Source organism: Megachile rotundata, chromosome 10 (genome assembly GCF_050947335.1).
Source record: "Megachile rotundata isolate GNS110a chromosome 10, iyMegRotu1, whole genome shotgun sequence".
In the NCBI taxonomy this organism is placed as follows: Eukaryota; Metazoa; Arthropoda; class Insecta; order Hymenoptera; family Megachilidae; genus Megachile; species Megachile rotundata.
The window spans coordinates 6266047-6279690 of record NC_134992.1 but is presented as its reverse complement, the minus strand read 5'-3'; the positions used below and the strand labels follow the sequence as shown (position 1 = coordinate 6279690).

Here is a 13644-nt window from a genome sequence, read left to right as displayed (position 1 = left end):
GATAGGGCAAGATTCTCGATACGCGTATCAAAGTTCCATCGAAAATCTGGGATAGCAGTTGAAGAAGTCTCGAATCGCCGAGATTCTTTCCTCAGTTTCGCTAACTGTTCGACATCGTTAAGGAGATTACGTCGTCAAGTACAATAAAGCAGTATTATGTATCAAGTGGCTCAGCATCTTTGCAGTTAACTGACTGCAGATTGGATTTAATGGTATTACACAACATTTTTCTCCAGTTGAAGAACTTTTCCCGAATGTGGAGAAGATGCTTTCTGTAAACTTGTCTTCTATGATCAACGTTTACTATCGTTCCCGTCAAGAAAGTTGATATATAATAACTGTTCTTTGTACGGTGATAATAATATTTAACTGTACTTTATACAATGATAATAATATTTAATTGTGCGTTATGATGTTCAGTATTGTGCAAAGATGTGGTAACTGTATGTTGATATTTAAAATAGATTTTTTATGTTGCTATAGAAGCACCTGGAACTGTGTCGTTGCAATGTCTTCACGTATTCTGTTAGCATGATTTTATTCTCTGATCAATTTCAATCAGTATACTATCAATAAACTTTATTCCCTTGCCTTGTGAATAGCTGTTCACATACTGCAAAGTCTACATCAAAGATATTTATCCTATAAGAATTTTAAAAAATTCTCCTGCTCCTCTCGTGTGGCTCCGTTTCCAAATCGTCCATTCAGTTAAATATTTACACATTATTATTATTATATATTAATGAGATTCGATCGGGGTGTAATATTTTGAGCATATTTATAAAAATGAAGTTGCAATCAATTTGAACTGAACTCAAATAAGCTCTATCATTATAAACCTGGCCTAACCTGGTTGAAGATATCGGATACACCCAAACGTGTTTACAATGCATCAATTTTGCGATAGGAGTCGCATTACCACCGCGAACTATTTCCCTTAATGAACATTGCCTGCTTTTATCACGCGCCATTTGTCAAATCACACTTTTGCCGCGTAGCTTCATGGCCCTCGGAAGTTTCCCACCCAAGCAATTTGTTTTCATTTCTGCTAACGATTCTCCTTCTACGCGGCCCATTTTCCATTGCACTCGAATCCATGAATCCTTCGAAACAGTGTAATCCTTTCTGAACGATCGATCTCGTTAAATATCCCTACGAGAGGTTCGATTGTTGAAGGATACTTCTGCAGGCGATTGTTTCTGAGCGAATCTTTAAAAACTTTAAATGTTAACAACTTTTACGTTTCTTATAATTTGTTTCTTTACGGATAGGTCACGATTTCCTGTACAGTTGCTAATTCCCCGCTCTCGGAGCTGTTTTTATGAAAATACATGAATGACAGGTACCAGTATTACACGGTTATTAATTACTTGTGATTCGCACGGGTTTTATTTCGAAAATACACAAAACCGAACTTTTCTGTTTGGTAATATTTTATCGTGTCCAAACAATACTTGTTGTAATATAGTCCGGTTATCGAAAATTTTTTCAACGAAATTGAAATCCGTGCGAAGGTAAATTGTAATCGCAGCTTTTGATATCGAAACATCAGCGAGCAAAGTAAACAGAGGTGAAACAACTGTTTCGGACAGTATACGAAAATGGAAACAACAGTTTAAACATAAACTGGCAGGATATCTGAATAAATTCGTCGCTAAAACGAGAAAATTTCACGTTCGATAGCGGCGTGCAAGTTCGGAGGCAAAATCAATACCCGAATGCAAAAAGCGTCCGACAAGAAGGTCGAAAGCCGGGAGAAAAATCGGAGTTCAGTAAATTTAGGAGTGGATAAGACGGAATAAAGTCGGGAATAACGCGGAAAGAGCAAATCCGAAAACAATGCGTCTCACGTACGTATGTATGTATGTATGCGCATACATGCATACTTACGGGTCGCATACAACTGCATTGCGTCAGGTGCATGGTGTGCTAACTAGAATAACGATATGTCGTTTTCGTCGCCTAGGATGCCATTGTGATTTGCTCTCTAGCAATAATATTACACGTTCTCTCGTCTATTTTCCGTCTGACACCAAACTGCTGCCAGTTGCTACATAAAATTATACGGGCCACACCTCCGAGTGAACAAAACCAGCGAAATTTTGGTACCGCGGGTAAATTGAATTTGTACTCCTTAGTTGAGCATTCCTCGTCCTGTTCATTGCATATCGCTTTTAGGTGTTTGCCAAGTGGACGAAAGTACGATGTTAATTAAGTGCGATACGGAAGACTCGAGTTAAAAAATTATAAAATAGTTTTCAGGTTTTGAAATTATATAATAAATATTCACAAACGCCAGAATGTGTGTATATTAAAATATGAATATTACGAAATTTAAATATTTGTAGGGTTGAAAAATGTCAGTGTTGCAAAAGTGGGGTTGTATACTTCGTTTGTGACCGAAATTCTCCAGTTGCTAATAAAAGTAGAACATATCCAGCACTTAACTCATTCCCCTATAATGTATATCCCCCAGTTTCAACATATTTCGAAACAATGTTCAGTATCATAAGTTCCCATGTACAACGAAGGACAATTTGCGTCGCCGATATCGAGTTAGAACATTAGAGCCATTGGCAAGCTATCATTCGCCAATGTTCCGCAAATCTCGCTAATTTTCGGCCGCATAATCACTCATTGAACAATCCAATGGGCAACCAGGGCCAAGTTTGGTAATAGGCCCGTAAGACGAACACACAGGACTATTCTGTACGCATTCTCCACGTTATGTAGCTCATGTTACATTCAATCTAGTACGCTCCGAATTGCTATTCGCAAACAACGCGCGGTTTCTGCATACATGCATCGAATGTGCGGTTAATTACGATCGTGTGTGTACTAGCGAGCGAATGAAGTCGAGCTGTAGGTTCGTGCATGTCGTCCCGTTATCGAGACTCTATTAATTGGATTTAAGTAATTTGATTACATAAGAAAGTCGCATAGAATACCCACAAATTCATCTTACGAAGCTTCTTTCTTCACCCCTAATGTTTAGAGACAACGGATATCGTCGTTGAAAGGATGATAGAAAATTCAACTCATTCTTTTGGCAACAGATAATTCTATGAATCTGTACGTTTTTACTGGTTATAAAATAAGGATTAACTGATATTTTGTGGAGTACACGTACTTCTCAAATGTTTTGAATATTAAACTAGGTCAAGAATTCGTGAATGGTTCATTTTTGTGCCAAGTTTAATTGGCTTAATTAAACAGAAGCGATCCAGTCAAACTGACATTCATTTTACTTTGCAAAAAATGTGTAGAATTGATATTAAAATTTTCTGTTTGGAGAAATAGTATACATGTATACATGTAAAGTATGTATGTCCTATTGCGGTGGAAGGTAATATTATTTGAAGTATTGATAATGTTACTTAAAAGTACTATATAAAATGATTAACTCTTTATTTCATAAAAGGATTTGATTATGCAGACTATTATAGGGTACAACTGAATGATGTTTAAAATTAAAAAGATTCGTTTCTCGAAATTCTCTTATTATTAGTTCATAGTGCTTAGATCTGCGCAGATCGTAGGGCGCATGCGCAGTTCAGTATACGCATGCACAGATGCTGATACTACGCTTGCGCAGACGAGACGCGGATGAAACTAACATTCGAAATTCATTTATTAAAACTTATTGAATGTTAACTTTACTCGTTGATTTAGAGCTTGTATTGTACTTACCCTTGGCGATTTGCGTTTCACATTCTCGACGCACGGAAATCCACCACACTGAAACAAACGGAAACAAAACAATATTAATTTAAAGTATAAAGCATAAAAGTTGTATTAATCACCGCTTAATATAGCTATCTAATTCCGATCTTTTCTATAAATTTTGTATAATTCAAAACATATTTAACTTTTCTGGATTAATTAATTACTTAATTGTCTATCTTGGATTTAAATCACAGTATTGTTATTGATAATATGGTTCAGGGTTCAAATTCAATTTTATGTTCCTTTCTTTATTTTCTAAAGTCTAGAATATATAAAATATATATTGCAATCTGACTCAAAATTCTCCTCCCATCATTCGAACATTAGTTACAAAAATATGTGAATACTGAAACTTCTAATCCTAATTGATATTTTCGATTATTAGTCTCATTACCAAATATAAAATAAAGTTTCTTTATTTTTTCCCCGCAACTGTTAATTTTCAATCAATGTTAGGACAATTTTTACCAAAAATGGATTATACCAAAAGTGGATCCCTTGATAAGAATCCATATTTGATGCTATGCTATAGCTGTTATCCCACAAAGATATACGGACCCACGAAAAAAGATTATTCGACGATCTTTCACGCTCCGCAACTCAAGTTAGAAAGAGGGATATCTTCAAAGAGCTTACAATGCGATTTTCACCAATCCTTTTTCACCCCAACCATTTTCGTTCTTCCGTGTTATCGCTGTATACGTGCCAGCCATGTCATATCTAGCGGGTGTGCGTGATAAGATAAGTTATACCCTTTGAAGCTGAATCATCGTGTCATAAAAAAGTGATGAGCTCACGGCACGCCAGACGATTTCGCTAATTAATGAGTAATCGCTCTTCTGAATGTGAAATCGACCCAGTTAATTATTCCGCTTCTTATGACTTATTCCAAATGTTTCCATTCGGCTGAAATTCTATTCGAATTACGGTAGAATAATGCGTTATGCCATGGTGCGGTACCGAATACAATAACACCTTTTCAAGTATTTATCGTTCATGGATTTCAATAATTTTTGAATAGTTTTTATATTTGTGCAAATTGTCACTAGCCTTTATATTTGAAAAATTTGGTATTTGAAATAAGATGTTTGTAAAATTAAAAATTTCTAAATTTTCAAATTTGTAAAATCCAAAACTCAAAAATTACAAAATTACAAAATTTCCAAATTCCAAAATATCCAAAATTTGCGAATTTGCGAATTTTAAAATTTGCAAATTCCAAAATTTTTAAATTGCAAATTCAAAAATTTCCAAATTTCCAAATTCCAAAGTTTCCAAATTTCAAAGTTTTCAAATTCCAAAATTTCCAACTTCCGAAATTGCCAAATTCCAAAATTTCCAAACTTCCAAATTTCCAAAATTACGTGCAAAATTACCAAATTTGCAAATTCCAAAATTTCCAAATTCGTAAATTCAAAAATTTCCAAACTTGCACATTCAAAAATGTGCAAATTCGTAAATTCCAAAATTGCCAAATTTGCAAATTCCAAAATTTCCAAATTCCAAAATTTCCAAATTCCAAAATTTCCAAATTCCAAAATTTCTAAATTCCAAAATTTCCAAATTCCAAAGTTTCCAAATTCCAAATTCCAAAGTTTCCAAATTTCAAAATTTCCAAAATTACCAAATTTCCAAATTCCAAAATTTCAAAAATTTCTGAAGTTTACAAATTTTTGAATTCAAAAATTTCCAAATTCCCAGTTTTCAAATGTCCGATTTCCAAATTTCTAATTTTCAGATTTCGGAATTTCTGAATCTTTAAATTTCAAAATTTCAGATTTCATAATCCCAAAAATTTCAACATCAAACAATATGAAAAATCTAAAACTTTCGAATGAATTTTTAGAAAAGCAAGAATGTAACATCAATTTACTATACCACATCCATGAAACAGCCCCCAAAACATTTTATAAATATCCTAAACTATTAATTTTCGCAGGAAACGAAAGTAGACATTATGTAATTAATATATGATTATTATAATCACAAATGAGATATCGAGCAGTAACTAATTTAAATATCATGGTATACGGGTACTAATACGAATCAGTGTAGATCCGTTTGATGGAACAGTTTGATATTTCATGACCGAGTCAAACGGTGGATTTAGGTCGAATGATAAATCCCATGCGTAGAAATTTCCCGGAGAGTTGAAAGCCCTAATCGACAAAAATGAATATTAATGGACCGCGTTTATGCGGGAACGTTAAACTCTCTAACTGTCGTTAATTACATTTCAACTTTTCCAATTTGGTCTACGGTAAATATTGCCACGTACCGAGAGTTCGCCAGTTTTAACTAGCTCGTTATCGCGCACGATATTCATCGTTCCCAGTTGTATCACTTTTCCTTCGCTAATTTTGTTTTTAACGATAGAATCTTTCGATCTGAACATAAATTCATTTCTCGGTTTGACACGGCATTTAGCACTCATTTATTGTTTCATTTTTTCTGTTTGCAATTTGATGAACCTCCTGCTTTCAATTTTAATCGAAAAGTGTTCACGATCTAAAATTTGCATTTCTGTTGTACGGTTCTGTTCCGTGCAGAAAATAGGATATCACGTGAAATATTTAGTGAATTAATGCTTCGTTGCTCTTGTTAAAGAATAATGGTTGAAATAATTGAACAATTTTGTTAATTAAACATAGGCGTACTAATAGGGATGTTAAGTGGAAATTCGAGGATATGATTAGGTTAACGAATTGAAAATTTTTAAATGTGAGAGTTGTAATAGGGAATTTGATAGTTTGAGAATTTGAGAAATTTCAGATTTGTAAAATAAAAATTAAGTAAAGTGTTCAGTGATAATATAATGCAGTGCAGTCCAACACTGCAGTTCAATGCAATGTAGTGAGTCACAGTGTTAGAGTGTAGTGCAATGCAGTGTAATATCATAAAGTCCAATAAAATGCAATGCAGTATAATGTAGAGTAGTGTAGTACAGGGTAATGTAACGTGGTGCAATGCAGTGTTACAACGTAATGCACTGCAGTGAAATGCAGATGAGTGCAATGCAGTGCAATATAGGTGAGTGCATTGCGATGAAAAGTAGTGCAATAGAATTTGAAATAGTGCAATGCAATCAGATATAGTGCATTAAAATGCACTGAAGATTAATGAAGTGTAGTAGAATGCAAACAAACGCAGTGAAGTCCAATGTAGTGCATGTAGTGCAATGTTGTGTAATGCATTTTTATGCACTGCAATACAGTGTGGTGAAATGCAATACAATGTAATGCAATAAAGTCTAGTGAAATGCAATTCAGTGTAGTATTATTCAATGTAGTGCATTGTAATGAAATGCAATGTAGTGTAGTGCAATCGATTATAGTGCATGCAGGACAATGTAGTCTAGTGCAGTGCAGTGCAATGCAGTGTTATGCAATGTAGTGTAGTACAAGACAGTATTATGCAATGCAGTGTAATACAATCCAGTGTAGTGGCACTTTATGTAGTGCAGTGTAGTGTAGTGCGATGTTATATAGTGCAGAGCATTTCAATGCAGTGTTATGCAATACAGTGTAGTATGATACAGTGTAGTGCACTGTAATGGAATGCAATGTAGTGCAGTGCAATCGATTATAGTGCATGCAGGACAATGTAGTGTAGTGCAGTGTAATGCAGTGTAGTGCAGTGTAGTGCAGTGTGGTGAAGTGTAGTGCAATGCAGTGTAGTGTAGTTCAATACAGTATAGTGCAATGCAGTATAGTACAATCCAGTGTAGTGGCACATTATGTAGTGCAGTGTAGTGTAGTGCGATGTTGTATAGTACAGTGTATTGCAATGCAGTATTATGTAATGTAGTGTAGTACAGGACAATATTGTGTGATGAAGTGTAGTACAATCCAGTGTAGTGGCACACTATGTAGTGCAGTGCAGTGTAGTGCAATGTTGTATAGTGCAGTGCATTGCAATGCAGTCTTATGCAATGTAGTGTAGTATAAGACACAATAGTGCGTTGCAGAATAGTTCGATCCAGTGCAGTGGGATATTGTGTAGTGCTATGCAGTGTAGTGCAAAATAATGCAACGAAGTAGAATGCAATGCAATGAACTAAAGTAGAAAACAACGTAATGATGTGTCATGAAGTTTAGTGTAACACAATGTAGTACAATGCGTTGTGATATATTACAATACAGTGTGATGTGGTGTTCTGCATATTCGGAAGTATAACACAGTACAATAAAATATTGTGTAATGTAATAAAGTGCAGTTTAATATAATGAAATGCACTACAACACAGTAAAGTACATCTTAACGCATTATGTACATTACACCATAACAATATGTTATAACACTATATTCAACGCATATTACGTAGAGTACCTATATTATGGTATTATATAATATATCACGAGGAAGTTCAGTACAAACTGTGTTTAACCCTCGAAACAGAATACATTCAGTATCAATTTGAATCTTGCAGATATCGAAGTACAAAAGGGATGAGCATTCAACAAACAGTCTATGAATAACTCGCTGTCGCGACCTTCCTTTGAAGTATCAGCATAGATTCAGCTTCAGTTAAAAGATTGATCAAAGGTAAAAGAGAGATCAACGATATTGCCAGCGATAGTGGCAATATTGACTACGCAGAGTTCTATATTTACGACAGATCTTTATTGTCGCTGAAACGGGGGTGTTTCATGCGTCGAATATGCTTGTTAAAGCATGATTGTACCTATTCTAGAACGACTCGACATGGATATATCGCCGACTTGTGTCGTAATCGTGATTCATAAAATCCTGCTGCTTTGTCGGTGACGCAAACGTGCCCTGCTGCTCAATAAACCTTAAAGCATGTACTATAAATAAGCTCTAATAGCGTAGTTTTACAGTGGGTAACAAAAGTAAGTAAACACTTAGAGCTTGTGGCAAAAAAACATTTGTGTCAAAGCAAATATGTAACTTCAAAAAACAAATTGTATATCTGCTGAAACTACATGAAATAATCTATATAATTATCCTGATAAAATGTTTATTAGTGCTGGATTTTTTCGTAAAAAATAATAAAGATTCACGGTATGCAACGAATACACGTTCCAAAAGTAAGTAAACACGACCGGCATTGCTCAATAACTTTTTAATACTTGCAATTTTGCAATTTATTTATAAATGACACTTATAGATTATTTCATGCCGAATCTGAATTCGTAAACTGTTTCTTTGTAGTGGTTATCGTTTTTGAGAAAATTTGACTTAAAGGAAAATTGTAAATTTTCAACTTTGGAAATGTTTCACGGTCTTATAGTTGCTTTTATTCATTTTATTTTTATACCAAACTATTCTGCAAATTTTCTTGAATAAAATGATATGAATTGTGATAAAATTGTAATTATTTAATTATGTTTAAATGTCAATGGAAGTGAAGAAGAAACCCAAGACTCGCCGTTGTCTGCTGATGTTTTTTAATTTATTTCAACGACTAAGAGTTTCAGAAAAATTCTAACCAGATCAAACGAAACAGTAAATATTACAGTTGAAAAAGGTACACAAGAAAGATAACAAATCGTGTTATGTTTTGAGTACATGTGTCAAACGTTTCGGAAAATTATTAGTACGAAATCCGAAAAATGTTCGTATAAAAAAGACGACGGTCAGTGATGAGTCTCACTGCCGTTACTATGTGAAGTTGTTACATGTTTAGTTATTCTTTAATGTAAGGTTAAATGAATGGCCGAAATCCTATTCTTCATTGCACAACGCGAATATGCAGTTACAGCAGTGATACTCATTACTGACCGTCGTCTTTTTTATACGAACGTTTTTCGGATTTCGTGCTAATAATTTTCCGAAACGTTTGACACATGTACTCAAAACATAACACGATTTGTTATCTTTCTTGTGTACCTTTTTCAACTGTAATATTTACTGTTTCGTTTGATCTGGTTAGAATTTTTCTGAAACTCTTAGTCGTTGAAATAAATTAAAAAACATCAGCAGACAACGGCGAGTCTTGGGTTTCTTCTTCACTTCCATTGGCATTTAAACATAATTAAATAATTACAATTTTATCACAATTCATATCATTTTATTCAAGAGAATTTGCAGAACAGTTTGGTATAAAAATAAAATGAATAAAAGCAACTATAAGACCGTGAAACATTTCCAAAGTTGAAAATTTACAATTTTCCTTTAAGTCAAATTTTCTCGAAAACGATAACCACTACAAAGAAATAGTTTACGAATTAAGATTCGGCATGAAATAATCTATAAGTGTCATTTATAAATAAATTGCAAAATTGCAAGTATTAAAAAGTTATTGAACAATGCCGGTCGTGTTTACTTACTTTTGGAACGTATATTCGTTGCATACCGTGAATCTTTATTATTTTTTACGAGGAAATCCAGCACTAATGAACATTTTATCAGCATAATTATATAGATTATTTCATGTAGTTTCAGCAGATATACAATTTGTTTCTTGAAGTTACATATTTGTTTTGACACAAATGTTTTTTGCCACAAGCTCTAAGTGTTTACTTACTTTTGTTACCCACTGTACGTTATTCGTTGTATTGTTACGAAACAGTCTTTTTAGCTTTGCATGTTTGTTTGAAGCTTAACGGAGTAATTGTATCGATCTGGAATGTATTTAACTTCGTACATGCTATTCTGCGTTATAATGCAAAAATTGCTCGATTTAATTGAAGTTTAATAAAATGAATATTTATTGGAAGGTTATTACAGGTGTCAATCCACGAGTTCGCGAGTTACTACAGATAACAACTGACATACGGACTTAAGCCACCTTCAAAATAAACGGCTGAAAGAGCGTATTCAGGGTTAATGAAACAAAAGAGGATAAAATCGTAATTAAAGGGCAACAACCGGCTTGTAAATCTATATAATGCAATTAAATGCAACGAAAACAGTTAGAATAGGGAGAGTAATAACAGAGCCGAGCGGAAAGCACTTTCAGGAAAGTTTTTTCCGATCTGAACCAACAGCCTTATCTAGCCTGGAGAACGGATGTGTCAGTGTTTACCCGATTCGCACTCACATCCTCGTAAATTCCCTTTTGTTTATCGTCACACTCGCCCCTGTTCGCACTTTTTCAACCTCGTCTTTTCCCTTTCCACCTGTGTCCGCGTGTTTTTTGCTCTAATTAACCGCTGCCGTCCTCGTTTTCAAATACAGCCTTTACAAACCGCGATCCACCGTTCCCTTTTTTCCATTAAATGTATCTTTCTTCGGATACTTTCTCAAACGTGCATGGAGTACATGAACGAGATACGTGACCGGATGTCAGTAATTTAGGATGAGGAGAATTAAAAAATTTGTAAATATAGAAAACTTACAGGTTAGAAGATTCAGAGCTCTAGAAACTTTATTTACAAAATGTGTAAACATACAAAGTTCGTTGCCTAGGAGCAAACATTTGATAATCAAATTCTTTTCCTCACTCGTGTTTTGCTTTTCAACAAGAACAAATTTCGCAAACATTTAACACGAGTACGCAGTGGTCCGAGTAGACGTTCTGCACTTTGCTTGACGAATTAGTAGGAAGTGTGAATGCTAGATTACACGGAAAATAGAATTATCAAACTTCTCGACGATTCTCATTTCCACGTTTACGAGGAATTTACTCTCGCAGCCTGGAGCATGACTTGACTTGTACGAAAGCGTTCAAAGCTTGTTGACTTGTAACAGCCGGCTAAAGGACTTGTAAAACGTGACCTGCAGTCCAGAGTGAAGATTATTCGTCAGCAGAAAGTGAGGACAATTCGCGGGGCAAATTGTGATTGATAGATCGAGGCTGATTCGAACAATTTGCCATTGTTTAATTTTGCCATACTCGATTATACTCTATTAATTATTTTCTAGCGAGTCAGTAAGACTGCAGTACATTAATTTTAACACTTTTTATACGAGCATGAATGTATTTAAATATTTAATTTTTTGCAATTGAGAGGCAGTTGAATAACGATTAAGGAGAGAACACTTTTCTTATAGGTTGTTTTAAAATTATTAATGGAGAAAAAGATTGGAAAATATAAACTTTGTTATGAATGTATAAAAGACATTTGTTCGCTTCCAGAGCTTGTTCGGTAAATTGAAATTCCCGCCATTTTTCTATCCATCGACACAAAGGCAGTAGATTGTTACCAAACATTTTTACACAATACACAGCATTATTGAAATTTATTTGTATTTATAAACATTTATATTTCGTCTGAAATGTGATAAAATTATCAAGAAGCATATAAGAGTTGCGGTTAGTAAATATTAAAGTTGACGTATTTGAAATTCCCGCTCTTTTTCAAATCCAGGGAAGAACGTAATAAAGTGATGGTTACCGAACATCTTATACACAATACACAACATTATTGAAACGTACTTGTATTCTAAACATTTATATTTCGTCTGAAATGTAATAAAATTATCAAAATAAATGTAAGAGTTACGGTTAGTGAATAGTAAAGTTGTGTTTAAAATTCCCGCCCTTTTTCAAACCGCGCAAAGAACGCAATAAAAAATATTGAAACATACATACGTTCTGAATTTCTACAATTCATATTCGAACGTGGTTTGTGTATCAACTTTCGATTTAAATTTAAGTATAATTCAAGTTTCAACAATACTTTGTGTTTAGCAATTAGAGTAACAAGTGGAGCAAAACTCGATTAAGAAGTTGTCGAGAGCATTTCTCTTATGGGTTGTTATAAAGTTGTTCACAACGAAAAAGTATAGCAATTTGCGTAAATTCTGTCATGAACGCGCAAAAGACATTCTGTCTAAAGATAGTTTTAACGGACTGCTCGAAAGTCGAAATGGAAATGCTTGAAGAGTATATAGCTTGAAAAGGAGCGACCAGTACATTTCAAGTATATCTCGTGTGCACCTCGAATCATAGAAGGTTTATGGTGTACGAGGGTGTTTAATATTTGTGGTTTATGAAGAGACGTATGTTGAATATGCTGCTTGAAATTGCGACCTCTCGAAATAACCTGTGGTCTTTCACAACGTTTCGATTATTAGGTTTGCATTTCAACGGGAACATGAATGTACAGTTTTAAACAACGCGTTCTGCAAAATTTATGAAGATTTTTGTGATTCAGATTGATGCAGGTTTTCGTTATTTAATTATTCATTCGACGTACTTCTGCGAATATCAATAATTAAATTTTAGTCTTTTGTATTCAACGCTAATGTTTATGAAACGACGGGCTTTTAAAATAACAAAACATGAAATATTTAAACAAAGTTATATGTATAAACGACTGATGTTTAATATGTATAATTTAATAATAAGCGTATATCTCATATAGGTATTATTCAATGAGAAAAATTTAACAAAAAATTAAATTTCAATTTTAGTTTAATTTAATCTTAATTTTAATTTCAATTTTAAATTAACTTTAAGTTTAATTTTAATTTCAATTTTAATTTTGATTTTAATTTAATTTAATTGTAGTTTTAATTTAAATTTTAAATTAATTTTAAGTTTAATTTCAATTTTTGTTTTAATTTTAATTTCAGTTTTAATTTTAATTTTTCAATTCTTTTATAGCTCCTCTATTGAACTAAAATACTATTTGCAACATACAACAATTATTTCACAGAAAATTCAAATTTTGAACATACTCTCTTAGATTTCAGTGAAACAACTCAATCATTTAGCAGCATCTGCGTTAGACTCTTCTGATATTACTTGACAGTAATAAATATCTAGAAAGTTTCTATAAAAATACCTCTAAAAATATAATAAAGATTCCATTATTTACATATAAACAATAAATAATTATCTCACGAATTTCTCTATAAAATTGTTATATTAAAAATATGTTTCCACATTTCTAAATTCACAAATTCCATTTTTAGACTTCCAAAATATATTTCCAAATCCGCAAGCTTGAAATTTTGAAATTTCTCTGAAACCCTATCTCATCCCTGCACTGTGCATCCCGCAGC

At 33.5% G+C, this 13644-nt stretch overlaps 2 protein-coding genes across 24 annotated transcripts in view; one reads left to right on the top strand and one right to left on the bottom strand.

Moving 5' to 3' along the window:
- LOC105664309 (uncharacterized) overlaps positions 1-13644 on the top strand; it is a 105493-nt gene that overhangs the window by 4975 nt on the left and 86874 nt on the right. The window contains exon 3 of one of the 18 annotated variants that reach the window (XR_013039604.1): positions 6-3357. The exons of the other annotated variants lie outside the window; for them this stretch is intronic. The gene's annotated coding sequence lies outside the window, so the exon portion shown is untranslated. Of the gene's footprint in view, positions 1-5; positions 3358-13644 lie in introns of those variants that run through there. 18 annotated transcript variants of the gene reach the window in all.
- The window catches only part of Nrx-1 (neurexin 1), a 583956-nt gene that overhangs the window by 534508 nt on the left and 35804 nt on the right, over positions 1-13644 (bottom strand). For all 6 annotated transcript variants that reach the window (XM_076536346.1, XM_076536345.1, XM_076536349.1 and 3 more), the window contains exon 2: positions 3691-3738. In XM_076536346.1, the coding sequence (XP_076392461.1) occupies positions 3691-3738 (48 nt within the window). The remainder of the gene's footprint in view (positions 1-3690; positions 3739-13644) is intronic.